At 31.6% G+C, this 15,673-nt stretch overlaps 1 protein-coding gene across 3 annotated transcripts in view; it reads right to left on the bottom strand.

Annotated features, from left to right (window-relative positions):
* Positions 1–860: 860 nt before the first annotated feature.
* TMEM209 (transmembrane protein 209) overlaps positions 861–15,673 on the bottom strand; it is a 59,965-nt gene continuing 45,152 nt past the window's right edge. For all 3 annotated transcript variants that reach the window (XM_037836160.1, XM_037836161.1, XM_037836159.1), the window contains exons 10-15: positions 9,809–9,934; positions 7,612–7,709; positions 6,256–6,370; positions 6,067–6,164; positions 4,106–4,179; positions 861–1,666 (exon numbers count right to left, since the gene is read on the bottom strand). In XM_037836160.1, coding sequence (XP_037692088.1) covers positions 1,612–1,666; positions 4,106–4,179; positions 6,067–6,164; positions 6,256–6,370; positions 7,612–7,709; positions 9,809–9,934 — 566 coding nt within the window. In that variant the 3' untranslated portion in view covers positions 861–1,611. The remainder of the gene's footprint in view (positions 1,667–4,105; positions 4,180–6,066; positions 6,165–6,255; positions 6,371–7,611; positions 7,710–9,808; positions 9,935–15,673) is intronic.

The following is a 15,673-nucleotide window of genomic DNA, read 5'->3' as shown; positions in this document are numbered from 1 at the left end:
TAGTCTTTTTAACATATGTATTTAGTATATCTTATTTTTTGACAGTCACTTTAAAAACTAATATTATGGCTTTGAATCCTTAGACTAAAAGTTACCTTAAGCTTGAGAAAGAAAAAAATACCTTTCGTGTATTGTTAAAATTTTTTTCCTTATTGCTTTTAATAAAGTATATGCAATTGTATAGTTTACCAGCATAGCGATTGTTGTTCCACTGTTGTTCCATGACATCTTCAATAACTTTTGAAAGAAGAGACTTAGATTTTAACATATTCTTACATTTAATACAGCTAATTGGTATTTTCTTCTAAAATAACATAATAAATGTATTTAACATACATCAAAAGAAGTTAAAAGATAGGAAGTTAAGACATCTTCCTTTCCTTTGGACATCCAATTTTTAAAAAACAGGAACAACTTTTTGAAAAACATAATTTACAAATTATACAAAATGAAATGCATATATAAAAATACTGTATATGTATAAATACAATATACAGTTATCCAGAAGATATTGGCTTTAGCTGTTTCTACATTTACATAAGGTGATGGAAACAGTCTCTAATATATCAATCAAAAAATACACATGCAATTGGCAGGTAGACTTAGAGAAACTACATAAACAATTAAAGATACTACAATTAAATTAAAGATGGGGAGCCAAATAAAATTTACAAACTTGGTAACTTCTCATTCTCCGGATATTTTAAACACGTCTAAAAAAGTTAAACAGATGGGATATCACTATGATCGTAAAGAAAGGAACTATTAAAATAACACAATATTTTGGAATAGTGAAATTGAGTTGTTAAAACCAAAAGCAGTGATATTTCTCTCAATGTTCTCAGACTCGAACTAAGACCCAGTTTACTTATACCAAGTAAATTTAACCCAAGAATTGACTTTTTAAGTACCAATACTGTCAAACTTCTTTTTTTTTTTTCTGAGACATGAACTTTTATTCAGGGTTTACCTACAGAGAGCAGAAATCAGCAGAGATCATAACGGCTCTCTCACACTGGGCGGGTACTGCATTTGCAGAGAAGTTGACCATGCAATTAAAGAGGTCGGTCGAGCCAGTTATAAGGGTCAAACTTCTTTTAATATTTAAAAACACACATGGGCTAATAAATTACTTAGAAGTTAACCTCATTTCTTTGAATATGGGCCTTGGGCTGCCTTGCAGAACACTGGAAAAATATAGAGATAAAAATATTATATTAGTAATTTGCTTGTATCTTTTTAAGTATTTATTCTAAACAACACAACTGAAAAAAAAATCTTGTGGTGGAAGAATCTGGTGGATGACTCTGATTTGGAGATTACAATGAAAAAGGAGAGAGAAAAGCACCATTTTTGATCAAAAATCTGAAGGGTTGCAAGTTTTTCTGACAACTAAAACATCTGAAATGTGAGATAAAATTGAAGGTATTATCTCTTGGTGAAGAAGATATCAGACATGTTTTCACAAGGAAGTTTCAAATAGCTAATTTTTCATTAAATCTAAAGAGTTTGTAAATACACACATGTATCTAATTCAGAAGAGGCAGTGACTAAGATGCTTAGATTCAATTTCTGGTTCAAATTGAAGTCCAACTGTTTGGAATTAAAAGATCACTCGCCGAAAATCCACAAAATATTCACGCCAGACAGACCAAGATTAACTCTCCTACAAAGAGAAAAAAATAAGTTTTAGTGGAACTGATTGTCAAGCAGTTAGTCTTTTTCTAATAACTAAAATAAGAGTCTCTAAGGAACACATGCTTAATTGATGACATCTGGTGCATTCTGCAATGAATAATATAACACAGGGCTTATCAGGTGAATTTTAGTAACAGTAATTACTTTCTTGACACTGTGTTTAAACCCAAATTTAGAACAATGGATTTATTTAGTGTTGAAGTTAATTTTTTAGTGGACTTCAAGAGCCAATACACCAGATAATAGAGCTAACAAAATGATCTGAGCAAGAAGTAAGATTAAAGTGTAAATTAAATTTGCAAAATGAAAGATACGGGGAGGCTAGCCCTTTTAGAGAATTTTACCTACTTCACTTGAATTTGTAATTTACTATTAGAGACGCTTTAGTGAATTTACATAGTACATTATGAATACATCTTAAAAGTAAGTATCGAGGGAGAAAAGGAGGGCTGTAAGAGAGAGATTCACTCATCTAACAAAATAAGAAATCAACAGAAAATGTCCAAAACTCAAGAATCAAGAGAGAGCTGCATATGGAAATATAGAGTAATATAAGAAGAAAAGTCTAAAAACATATAATAACCAAAACCAAAACAAAACTGTTATCAATTTTTTTTGGCTTCTGAGGATATTACTGCCCCACTTTAAAGTCTTTCCATTTTTCTGCCTATGACAAATTGTTTATGGCACTAGACACAAGCTTCATGTTATCATAATAAATCACTTCTGTTTCAAAATATGAATTTGAATCTACAGAGGAAAAGAAATTTTCAATTAAAACAAAAAATTCACTGCCTACTTAAAATGTTTCTTAATTCATCACTTCAAAACAGGCTTTCAGAAACAAGTTTACATGAAGAATAATTACAAAACAATATATTTATAGCATATTCCACCTTTCAAATATACATATGTACATATTTATAACTAAATATTCCTAGAAATTTTAGAAAAAAATCTGGATGTACTGACATGGAAAATGTCCAACATTTACCATAAAACTAAAAAGTAGGTCACAGACTAATGTTTGGGAACAATACACTTTTGTTTAAAAAACAAAATCAACTTATTCCCAGAAAGAAGACTGGAAACATACACCTGAAGCTGTTAACATTGAGTATCTCCAGGAAATGGGATTGAAAGGTAGATAAGAAGCGAATTTTCAGTTTCTAGTTTATACACGGTTGTACTGTTATCTATGATAAAAGAAGCTGATAAATGTTTATATTAGTTTGTAAATTTTTGTTCATATCTGTTTTAATCTTTGTTATCTAATATGTTTGAGGAAGGGAGTTTTGCTTTCTCTAGAGCGGTGTTGTCCAACAGAAATATAATGTGAGTCACAAATGCAATTTAAAATTTTCTAGTAAACATCTAAAAAGGTAAAAAGGTGAAATTAATTTTAATACAGATTTCATTTAACCCAATGTATTCAAAATATTATTTCAACATATAATCAATGCAAAATTATTAATGAGATGTTTTACATTCTTTTCTTTGTACTAGGTCTTTGAGACCTGGTGTATACATTTATACTCAGAGCCCATCCTAAGTCGGACTAGTCATATTTCGAGTGCTTAATGCCACCTGTGGCTAGCGGCTATTGTACTGGAATAGCGCAGTTCTAGAGCATGGATAACCTCTAAGTTACAAACAGGACACCAAAACAAAACTTAAAAAAGGGGCACAGCATATCAGAACTGGAACTGACCAAATATTTTCTACTCCAGTCTTTCAGTTTACATTTTGTTAGTCTAAGGTTACTTAGGAAGGGCAGAGCTGGCATCAGAACCCAGGTTTTCAGACTTGCAGACCATACATTACCAGAAGATTCTCCAGCCTTAGCTGTGGTCCACTCATCTCAAGTATTACTTGACACAATAAAATTCAGAATAATAAAAATAATATATAGTACTTCTGAATTTGTTGTTAACAACATTTGAGCTTTATTACTAAGAAAGTAAACAATTTCAATTGATAATTTTTCCATCCCATTTAATTATATTACAGAATAGGTACTGACCCAATCTCTCTGGGAGTGTACACATTTTGCAGAAGACTTTGTATCTGAAACAGAATGGCTTGAAAAAACAGACTCCAAGTTTTTTTTAAATTTTCAAGTGGCAAGATAATAATATATTCTCCATTTCAGAATTGTTCCCCTGGGGGACACAATTTTAAAGCCAATGATGTAGTCCAAATACCTTTTTACCAAGGGAAATGGAGGTTCTGAGGGGTAATGGACTTGCCCAAGATTACAGAAGTAGATTACAGCTAGCACTAGAGCTGTATCTCTTGTTCGGTCTTCAAATCTTTTCAGTATAGGATGTTGTCTTTTGCAGAATTTTAACACAGGAAGAAAAACAGAAAATAAAATAAGCTGCGTTTTTAAAGCATAAATACCTACCCAAGCATTCCAGACTCTTTGGTCTTTATGATATACAGGAACATTAACAATGTATGAAACATATTATTTCTGCCCTGGAACAAAGACAAAAAACAGTGTTAAGGTTTAAACCCAACCAAAAATTCAATCTGACAAGTATATGCAGAGGTTACTAATTCACATTCTATTAACTCAGAATTCCATCTAAATCAGACTTTTATTCACTTGTTAAACAAAGTGCCTATCTACTTTGTGCTGGAGGCGGGAATTGTGGTGAATAGACAGAGAGCACCCATGTACTCAAAGGAAAGGCAGACAGGAAACTAGGAATTACAGTAAGTGTGATAAATGTGACAAGAGAGGGAGGTGTAGAGTGTCATGGGACCATAAAGGAAGGATCTAACCTAGACTGGTGAGGTAGGAAATGCCTCGTTGTGGGAAGAGATTTTTAAGTTGATACCTAAAAAGTGAGCAGAAGATAAACAGACTGGGAGGGTCCACACATGGTAAACAGCATTTACAAAGGCTTGAAGAGAAATATTCTCAGGCTGGTGCCCTTTATACTACACACAAACACAAACACACACACACACACAAATTCCATTCCAAAATTAACAGCATAAACCAGAGTGTTGGGATTAAGAGAGTTTTTAATCATGTATCAAAATATATTACAGTATACTTTAGTATATAAGTAACATGTTAAATACAAACTTATTTTATCTATATGGGACTACTAGGCAAGCATTCTCCTAGTCCTTAAACCAAATTATTATATGTAATTGCTGGTCTGTAAAAACAGCTCCTAATTTAGAATTTCAATTTAATGATTAACTTTTACCTGTTTACTCTGATTTGGTATCTGATTTTGAATCTGAGGCTGTATGATTTTTAAAGGATAGTTTCTTTGTGGGGGAAAAAAGGATTTCCATGGGTATTAACAGGAACTTCAATGGCTCAAAATATTTACACATTTGCAAAGCTGCAGTATCAAATTTGAAAACAATGGAATTAATATCCCCTCCTTGGATTGTGGCAGAGAACACAATTTATGCTTATAGCCAACATAAAATTTCTCAGTAAAGATGCTGGCAACAAAAGTAACCATAGAGGTCATCAACAGAACTGATTTTGCAATTAAAAGTAAAATATTTGGATGGAACTGTAAACTGGTACAATAACTTTTTTTTTTTTTTTTAATAAAATACTTTGATGAAATACGTATTTTTAAAAGCCTTGAAAATACTCTGTAACCTAGAATTCCACTTTTGGAACTTTGGGCTAAAGAAATAATCCAAAATGTAGAAAGCTATATATAAATATAAAGATAGACAATCAGCAGTATTTATAAGAGTGAAGAATTAGAAACATACAAAATGTCCAAGGGTAGGGGAATGGTTGAATAAATTATGTTATAATCTTATGATGAAGTTTTAAAAATAGCCATTAAAAAGTATGAAAAATTATGTTATAAAGCTAATTTTTTTTTTTTTTTTTTTTTGGCTTTTATAAAAGGGGGTTTATTTGGTTACACAATTACAGTTTTTAGGCCATAAAGTGTCCAGGGTAATGCATCAACAATCGGGTACCTTCACTGGAGGATGGCCAACGGTGTCTGGAAAACCTCTGTTTATAAAGCTAATTTTAAAAGGATATAAACACACATAAGTAGTTTAATTTCAGCCCATAAAAAAAGACAGAGAAAAATCAAAATGAAATTTATTAAAAAGCAATACACCAAAATGTTAACAGTGGCTGCCTCTGAGTAATGGAATAAAGAGTGATTCTTCTTCTTCTTCTTTTATACTTGTCCAATTTAAGCACATATTAATTTTATGGTTTAAAAAAAGAATATACAAGAAACACATTTTCTGTAATTTAAAAGTACCTATTCCATAAACAAGAGAATCTAATTTTTAAAAAGTTATCAAAGCAAGTCATCCATGACATTCTCTAACAGCAGTGTCTACATATAGAAATACCTTTGGAAGATTGTAGACATGGCACTGGTAGATGAGCTCATAATGGGGAGGGTTGATAGCACTCTGATAAATGCAAAAAACATTCTCATTTGTAACATCTGTAAAGGAAATATCTTACATTAATAAACAAACCAAAACCACTAAAGATACTTCACATGAGAATCTTCATTCTTTTATGAGAGGTTATACCTGGTTTATTTGGTGTCTGAACAAAGTGCTGAGAAGTAAATGTTTTTCCGTCAGGGTACTTAGGATGTGGAGGCAATCTGGAATCAAGGTAGGTGCAAAATACATGCATGATGATCTGAAGATTAGGAAACAATTTTTCAAAGTCAGCATGAAAATCTATCATGGATATAGCCCTTTAAAAACATTTGTATTCATGATGACTCCTAATTTAAAATTTTGCCCTAAAAAGAGAATTAGCAAACATGCTTTCAAGTGGTTATACATACAAAGTGAAATCTATAGAATGAAAATATAAAAAACCATAATTCAGATTGTATAAACCATTCATCAAGAATATTATTTCCTATAGAAATAAGGAATTCACTAATTAGAATATTTTTCTCTCCCATATCCTAAAAGAATTCAGTGTGCTTAATTTGGTTTGCTTAATTCAAACAACCCATTCACAATTCAAACATAGAAAAATACGTTTGCCATCAAATCAGTTTATATTCTGATGAGGTTTCCTTTTCAAATTGGAAAAGAAAAAGTTTAAATACCCCGGACTACAAAGTAACATTATCTGTATGTGTGTGTAATTGTGTGTGTGTGTTTAATGCTACCTTTATTCCCTAAATATCTAATCTTCATTTTTGTTTTTTTGTAGCAGTCTTAAAACAGCAGGGCATTATTAGTTTTCTGTTAAATGGATGATCATTCACATCCATATGGTTAATTAACAGCAAAACCAAGATAATACATACTTTTAATTCTCAATTTAAACCTTCAGTTTCACACAGTCACTACAAAAAATTAAAAAAAAAAAAACCCATAATTTTGAAAAAATCTTAAGTGCTCAAAAATTTCATACTCTTTGATGTCATAAATCTAATTCTAGGATTCTTTCCTAAAATGATGATTCCAAAAAAGAAAGAACTATGCTTCCTGATATTCCTTGCAACCTTGTTTAAAAAAGAAAAACAAATAAAAAGATCTCCCCCCACCACAAGTTCCTTGAACTTTTTAGGTCCAATACAGGAGAATCATTAAATGACAATGTATAATGATGAAATAATACTTAAACGTGCAAAAGTGAAAAAAGCAGGATATAAAATCTTACAAACAGAAATGTAATAACGATGATTAACATAATTAAAAATAGTATCATCTAAGTAAACATAAATCAAGAAAGAAAATACACCAAAAAATTAATAGTGGTTGTTGGGTTAATAAGATGCTGGTACTATTGAAATTAATTATTTCTACTTCAGTTTCTAAATTCTTTTAAAAACTTTCTTATAATGGAAAAATAAAAACAGATAAATCCAATAGCAAAAATGTTAACCTGAAAAAAACAAATTAATACTAGGGACTTACAGCAGAATCTGTGGGCAGGTCTGTATCCCACTTGCGTCCTTTAAAGTCTCTACCTCTATTCCATCGAAACGAACTCATACAGCCACCCTGAGAGAGTTCTATGGCAAAACAAAGTGAAATAAAAAAAGCTAAGAATATACCAAACAAACAAACAAAAAAAACAGAGAGAGAGAAGCTAAGGATTACAGTGAGGGAAGTATATCATCTTAAAAACCTAATCAAAACACCCAAACATAAAGAAATATAAGATACAGACAATCAAGTTAAACATCCACATGAAGAAAGAACTAGATAAATCCAAAATATGGGACAAGACTATTGTCTTGGATTCTTCAAAAAGTCATTATCCTGAGGGGGAAAAGGTGGCAGAACTGTTTTAGACAAAGAAGCTAAAAAATAAAATGACACAATACAATGTATAAATCTAGACTGTGTCCTGGTTAGGAAAAAAAAAAAGGCTACGTAACATTTTTTTGACAACTGGGAAATCTTAAAATGGGCTGTATATTAGATGATACTTACAGAATTATTGTTAATTTTTAAGGTGTAATAATTGTACTATGCTTAGGTAGGAGAATGTTCTTATTTTTAGGAAATGCATGCTGAAAAGTAATGATGTCTACAACTTACTTTCAAATGGTAGAGCAAACAAAATGTATGCATGTGTATGTAAAGAGAAAGATAAACAATTTTGGCAATTGTTCAATCTAGAAGGATGTTATAGTGCTCGTTGTACCATTCTTTTAAAACTTTTTGTATCTTTGATATACATTATATATATTTTGTACATATGTGTACACACACACACAAACATAAACACACACTTTTTTGGCTATACAAATATCCTAGTACCTATGAAGCAATCTTGCCAAAAAATCTGAACCTGAATTCAGAGAAATAAAGAGGACAGAAAATTATGTAAAACTACACCATGGGGATGCAATCAGTAAAATCCAGGCCATGGGAAACTCTACAGGACAGTCGAGTTCTTTCAACAAATGAATGGCAAATTAAAAAAAAAAGATGGAGTGAAACCATAGCTTAAAAGAAACTTAAAAGATACCAACCAATCACAAAAATGTAGATATTATTTTAATCCTAATCAAACAAACAATACAAAAAAGTAATTTTACACTTTATGAGACAGCTGGAAATCTGAACATAGGCTGGACATGTTATGATACAAAGAAATGGTTAAAAAACATTAGGTGTGATAATGGTATTGTGGTTATTCTTTTAAAAGGCCTTATCTTTTAGAGATACACGTGGGAATATTTATAGATGAATTGATAATGATATATAGGATTTACTTGAAATACTATAACAAGGAAGTAGATGGGGGTATAGATTGGGCAGGGATGCCCATGGACCGATGGTTGTAGGGGCTGGGTGATGTGTACAACAAAGTTGAGCATACTATTTTGTCCAGTTTTGTATACGCTTGAAATTTTCCTTATATAAAAATTTTTAAAAAGTCATGAAAACATGTTTATTCCTGAAACCCAATCCAAACCTAGGGGAGAAGGGAAGCACCATAACATTTTCAAATTAGGATTTATGATCAATCTGAATATTGAAATACTATTTCAAAAATTGTTTTAGTGGTAAGAACACATTACAAAGTTTATCCAAATTAGAAAAAAATTCTAACTTTTTGAATTACTCCCTAAGTATAGAGGCATGAAGAGTGTGTGGAAGAGTGTCTGAGAGGCTAAATTTCCTTATTCTCAAGTCACTCTCCTCAGATCACTTTTCCCCCCAAATAATAAAAATATAACAGAAATATAAGGAAGCAACATATTAAACGTAAATTATCAAAATTAAGAGAAACAGGGATCAGAATGCTGAATTTGTAAAGAATGTCACAGTGGTACCTATTCCTGGTAGTCTAAGAGTAGAAAACTGAGTGAAATATTCACTTGAGTACATTTACCTTATATTTAACAGTTTGCCAATATGGATTAAAATTATTAATTAACCTATTCAATGCTAATTACATTATTCTCACAATTCTGAGCATATAAAATCTAAAAGTTGTCCAAGCATAAGCCTTAATTAAGCCATAATGAAATACATATTTAGAGAACAGATCATACAGTTAAAATTTTAATTTTTCAAAAATTTTTTTCCTCTTGTATATTTATAAAGTCTCATAGTAGTGAGAAAGCACTTGTTTTTCCTTCAAATCAATAGTTACCTTTGATTCTTTCAAACAAGTATTCCTGATTTGGTGTAAGGTCTAGATATTGCACAATTGTATTCAGAGATGGAATGAGAGGAGCTTTGACCAGAGCAGCTTGTTTCAAGCTAGTAATACTAGCTTCTGTTAAAAACAAAACACACAGAACACAGATTATTCTTCAGGTAGAAAGAACTTTAAAATGCTCTTCTCCACATATTCAAATAGCTAGCTTTCTCACAGCCCTCAGATCTTTATACAAAAGTCAGTGAAATCTTCTCTGACCACCCTATCTAAAATTTTAACCCCATTCCACAAATATTAATATAACAACATCCCTTTTTGCTTTTCTCTCCTTAGCACTAACCACTAACTAACATAATTTATCTTGTTTACTTCTATCTCATCCACTAGAATGAAAACTTAATGAATGCAGAGATTTTGGTCATTTTGTTTACTGTTGTATCCCCATCATCTTGAATAGCAGAGTACACACTCAACAGATATTGAATGAAAGCAATAATAGCTTATCTTAATAAACTGGCATTACTTAGCTTACCTACTATTTATTATTCATTTTAGGTAAGGTGGCCAGATTTACACACTCAAAAGAAAGAGCCAAATTCATTATGGCAAATCATAAGTAACTAATACCCAGAAGAGTTTTATGTAGTATGTATAAAAAGGTTCATAATAGCTTTCAAAATCAAGTTGAACTAAAAGTTATCCATTATGCCAGGGACAAATGGAAACTTCTTATAATAGTGATTTTTCTCATCATATCATAAAAGGCAACTGGTAACTATCCAAAGAAATTAAAAAAATAAAAATTTTCAAAATGGCCAATCTTACCAGTAATATCCAATGTTAGGAAAAAAATGCATTCTTATATATGACATGGTTGCTGGAGTATAAACTGGTGTAACCTTTTTGAAGGGTAACATGTATCAAAAATTTTAAAATACTAATACCTGTTGAATTGACAACTCTACTAAGAAATTATCCTAAACAAATATTACGTGTACAGATTTAGGTAAAAGGATATTCACTGCAGCATTATTTATATTACTTTGAAAGGGGGAAAGACCCTAAATTATATAATAGAGAATGTTTAAATAAAATATATTATATATTTTACATATACAAAAGAAGAAATACCATCTAGCCATAAAAATAGTACTGGAGAATATTCAACAAAACTGAAAGAGGAGGGGGAAAAAAGCAGGTAAAAAATTCACATTAATGTTCTTAAATTATGGTGCAACTTACAGTTTATATTTTTATAGTTAATGTCATCCATTTTTCTCCCAAAGTAGTAACTATAACTTAAAAATGATGGCTGTTATCTCTAGAAGCAGGATTATGGATGATATACTTCTTTGTGTAAAATTTCCAAATTTTCTACAATGAACTATACTGAATTTGTAGTCATAAAACAAAACAATGTTATTTCTAAAAAATCACATCACACTGGTAAAATACTGTGAAGGTAACATATTTTTATAGCTTATAAAGAAAGCTTAGAAAAGCACACGTTCAAACATTACCAAGACTTAGAAAGTAACCATTTGACTTTGGAGTCAGAAAGAACTGGCCTCAAATCACTGCTCTGTGACACTGGACAAGTTACATAACCTCCCTGAGTCCCAGTGACCTCATCCACAAAATGGGGCAATAAGAGCAAATTTTCAGGGTTAATGTGCAGGTTGTACAACTTACATATGAAACACCTGGACACAAAATAAATAGCTAGGTGTTATTTCTAGAAGACACTTAAGGAATGTACATTTCTGTTCTAGTCCAGAGAATAGAAATTGATTAAAAGATGCCCAAAGTAAATGGAAAGTGCTAATACACAATCTAAGAACTTATATTTCAAGGATCTGGTTGAATAAAATTATTCCTTATTTATTTTTCACTTTAAAACTGTACTTTTGTTTATTATTGGAAATAAGTATTTTATAGAGATACATATTTTTCAAAACCTGCATCCTTACAACCTAAATTTCTTAATGTAATGGGAACTAAATCCAACCTACAAAACATTCTCATTCCCAAGAGTTTCTAATCAAAGCAACTGATCATTCAGTTGAGCCACCTATTATTGCTCATGTGAAGAAATTATTGCTCATGTGAAGAAATTATTGCTCATATGAAGAAACCCTATGGAATACAAAGATGAACAATGCACCATCTTTGGAGAAATAACACAAAGTATCAAAATTATAGTTAAAATTGTGAAAATAATGTGTTCTAAGAATTGATAAAATATTCTGCATTTCTAATTTTCTTCCTCTCAAAATGGAAATATTCTTAAAGATTCTATCCCAACAAAAAAGAAAACATGTGTTCATAATAAAAAAAATTCAAGCAATACTTTTACATATAGTAGAAACACCTCATCTCAAACCACCCTAACTGCCTTCTCTCTCCTTCCGCCTTGCCCTGTACTCCATTATTCCCACTTTACAAAGGTAAAAGTTTGCTGCCTGTGTAGACATTTAAGTGTGATAGTGTTTGCACATGCAGGCACTAGGTGTGTAGCTCAATGCCTGTCATGTGGTAAGCACACAATAGACATAAGCTAAATTATAACTTATATGACTCAATTGCATATTGCAATTTTGTTCTTGCATATTTGTTCTTATAATGTTTTCTGTAACGTGGGGATTTCTTTTCACAAAATCATATAAAGCTTCCTTATGTGTTTGAAAAGAAAGTTACCATTCATTTTACTGCTTCATCGTAACTTGTAAACCTAGTCCCTTTCGATGGACATTTCAATAGTTCAGAAATATATTTGCTATAATAACATTACAATAAATATCCATATGAATCATAATGCAATATTTATATTTTATCTATCTTCTGATATGGTAGAATTAATTAAAACTTTTGCTGAACACCTTTAATATGAATATTAGTTACAGGTTTCCTTGGGGAAAACTTTTCCATGTCATGTAACCATTTCTTCTTATTTGTGTATATATTTTTTTAAGAAAATTTATTGACTTTTTTTTCTGTCAGTCATTTTACTGATTATTCTTTTTTCAACGTAATTTTATTGAAATAAATTCACATACCATACAATCATCCAAAGTGACATATATTTTTTACAAAAATATTTACATAAAACAAAACATACTCATTTTAAATGTACAGACTGATGAGTTTTGACAAATGAATTCATCCATGTATCCACCACCACAGTTATAATTTCCATCACCCCCAAAATTCCTCCTGTGCCCTCTTCTAGTCAATCTTCCCTACCAGAGACCCCAGGGACCACTGTTTTGCTTTCTGTAACAACAAATCAGTTTTTTTTCTTTTGAACTAGAGAAGTCGTAGGATTACAGAAATATCATGCAGAAAATATACACAGGGTTCCTATATACTCCCCTCACACACAGTTTTCCCTGCTATTAACACTTTGCATTGGCGTGGTACCTTTGTTACAATTGATGAAATGATATTATAATTATACTATTAACTATAGTCCATTATTTACATTAGGGGTCACTGTGCTATACAGTTCTATGTTGGTTTTTTTTTTTTTTTAACTTTTATTCTGGTAACATATATACAACATAAAATTTCCCCTTTTAACCCTATTCAGTTATATAATTCATTAGTGTAAATTACATTCACCATGTTGTGCTAACACCACCACCACCAATTACCAAAACTATCGCATCACCCCAAGCAGAAATTCTGTTCCAAGTAAGCATTAATACCCGATTCTCTATCCCCAGTCCAATCACTGATAACCTCTATTCTAGTTTCTGACTCCATGAATTTGCACATTCTAATTATTTCAAATAAATGAGATCAAACAATATTTGTCCTCTGGTGTCTTGCTTATCTCACTAAATGATTTCATCAAGGTTCATTAATGTTGCATGAATCAAAACTTCATTCTTTTTTATGGCTAAACAGTAATCCATTGTATGTATATACCACATTTTATTTATTCATACATCTGTTGATGGACACATGGGTTTTATCCCTCTTTTGGCAACTGTGAATAATGCCATTATGAACATTGGTGTGCAAATATATGCTGGAATCTCTACTTTCAATTCCTTTGAGTACATATCATGAATTAGGATTGCCAAGTAATATGGCGATTCTTTACTTAGCTTTCTAAGGAACTCCCAAACGGTTTTCCACAGTGGCCGCATGATTTTACATTCCCACCAACAATGAACAGGTATTCCTATTTCTCTATATCCTCTCCAACACTTATTTTCCATTTTTTGAATAGCAGCCATTCTACTGGGTGTGAAATGGTACCTCATTGTGATTTTGATTTGCATTTCCCTAATGGCTAATGATGTTGAATATCTTCGCATGTGCTTATTGGCCATTTGTATCTCTTCTTTGGAGAAATCTCTATTGAAATCTTTTGCCCATATTTTGAGTCGGTTTCTCATGTTTTTGTTGTTGTATGGGTGCTTTATATGTTCTGGTTATTAAACCCTCATGGGATATGTGGTTCCCAAATATTTTCTTTAGTTCTGTAGGTTACTTTTTATATTCATCATAAAGTGTTCTGATGCACAAAAGTTTCTTATTTTAATCAAGTCCCATTTATCTATTTGTTGTTGCTGATTGTGCTTTTTGTATAAAGTCTAAGAAACCACTGCCTAGCCCAAGGTCCTGAAGATGCTACCTAATGTTCTCTTCTAGGAGTTTTAGTTTTGGTCATAATATTTACATCTTCGACACATTCTGAGTTAATCCTTGCATATGGCTGAGATAGGAGACCACTTTCATTCTTTTGCAAACGGAGATACAGTCTTTCTAGCACCATTTGTTGAAAAGACTATTCTTTCCCAACTGAGTGTATTTGGCACCCTTGCCAAAAATCAATTGGCCATAGATGTAAGAGCTTATTTCTGAACTCATAATTGTATTCCATTGGTCTACATATTTACCCTTGCACCAATACAACATCGTTTTTATTACTGTAGCTTTGGAATAAGTTTTAAAATTGGGAAGTATGAATCCTCCCACTTTGTACTTCTTTCTCAAGATGGTTTTGGCCATTCAGGGTCCCTTACCCCTACCATATAAATTTGATGACTAGCTTTTCCATTTCCGCAAAGAACGTTGTTGGAATTGTGATTGTGATTGTGCTGAATCTGTAAATCACTTTGGGTAGAATTAACATCTTAACAATACTTAAGTCTTCTGATTCATGAACCCAGAATGTCCTTCCATTTATTGAGGATTTCCTTGATTTCTTTAAGCAATGCTTTGCAGTTTTCCATGTACAAGACCTTTACATTCTCGTTAAATTTATTCCTAGTTAATTGATTTTTTTTAGTTGCTAATGTAAATGGAATTGTTTTCTTGATTTCCTGTTTAGATTTTTCATTACCAGTGTATATAAACACTACTGATTTTGGGGTGTTGACCTTATACCCCACCACTTTGCTGAATTCATTTACTAGCTCTGGGAGCTTTGTTGTGGATTTTTCAGGATTTTCTATACATAGGACCATGTCATCTGCAAACAGGGAAAGTTTTTTTCCTTCCTTTCCAATGTGGACACCTTTTATTTCTTTTTCTTGCCTAATTCATCTGGTTAGAACTTCCAATACAATGTTGAGTAACAGTGGTGACAGTGGGCATTCTTGTCCTGTTCCTGATTTTAGAGGGAAAGCTTTTACTCTTTCCCCACTGAGTTTGGTATCAGCTGTGGGTTTTTCATCTATGCCTTTTACCATGTTGAGGAAGTTTCCTTCTATTCCTAGTTTTCTAAGTATTTTTATTAAGAAGGAGTGCTAGATATTGTCAAATGCCTTTTCTGCATCAACTGAGATGATCATGTGTTTTTTTCCCTTTTTTTGTTAAAGTAGTGTGTTACATTAATTGATT

Source organism: Choloepus didactylus, chromosome 5, assembly GCF_015220235.1.
Source record: "Choloepus didactylus isolate mChoDid1 chromosome 5, mChoDid1.pri, whole genome shotgun sequence".
NCBI classification, from domain to species: domain Eukaryota; kingdom Metazoa; phylum Chordata; class Mammalia; order Pilosa; family Megalonychidae; genus Choloepus; species Choloepus didactylus.
This window is presented reverse-complemented; position numbering and strand designations above follow the sequence as displayed.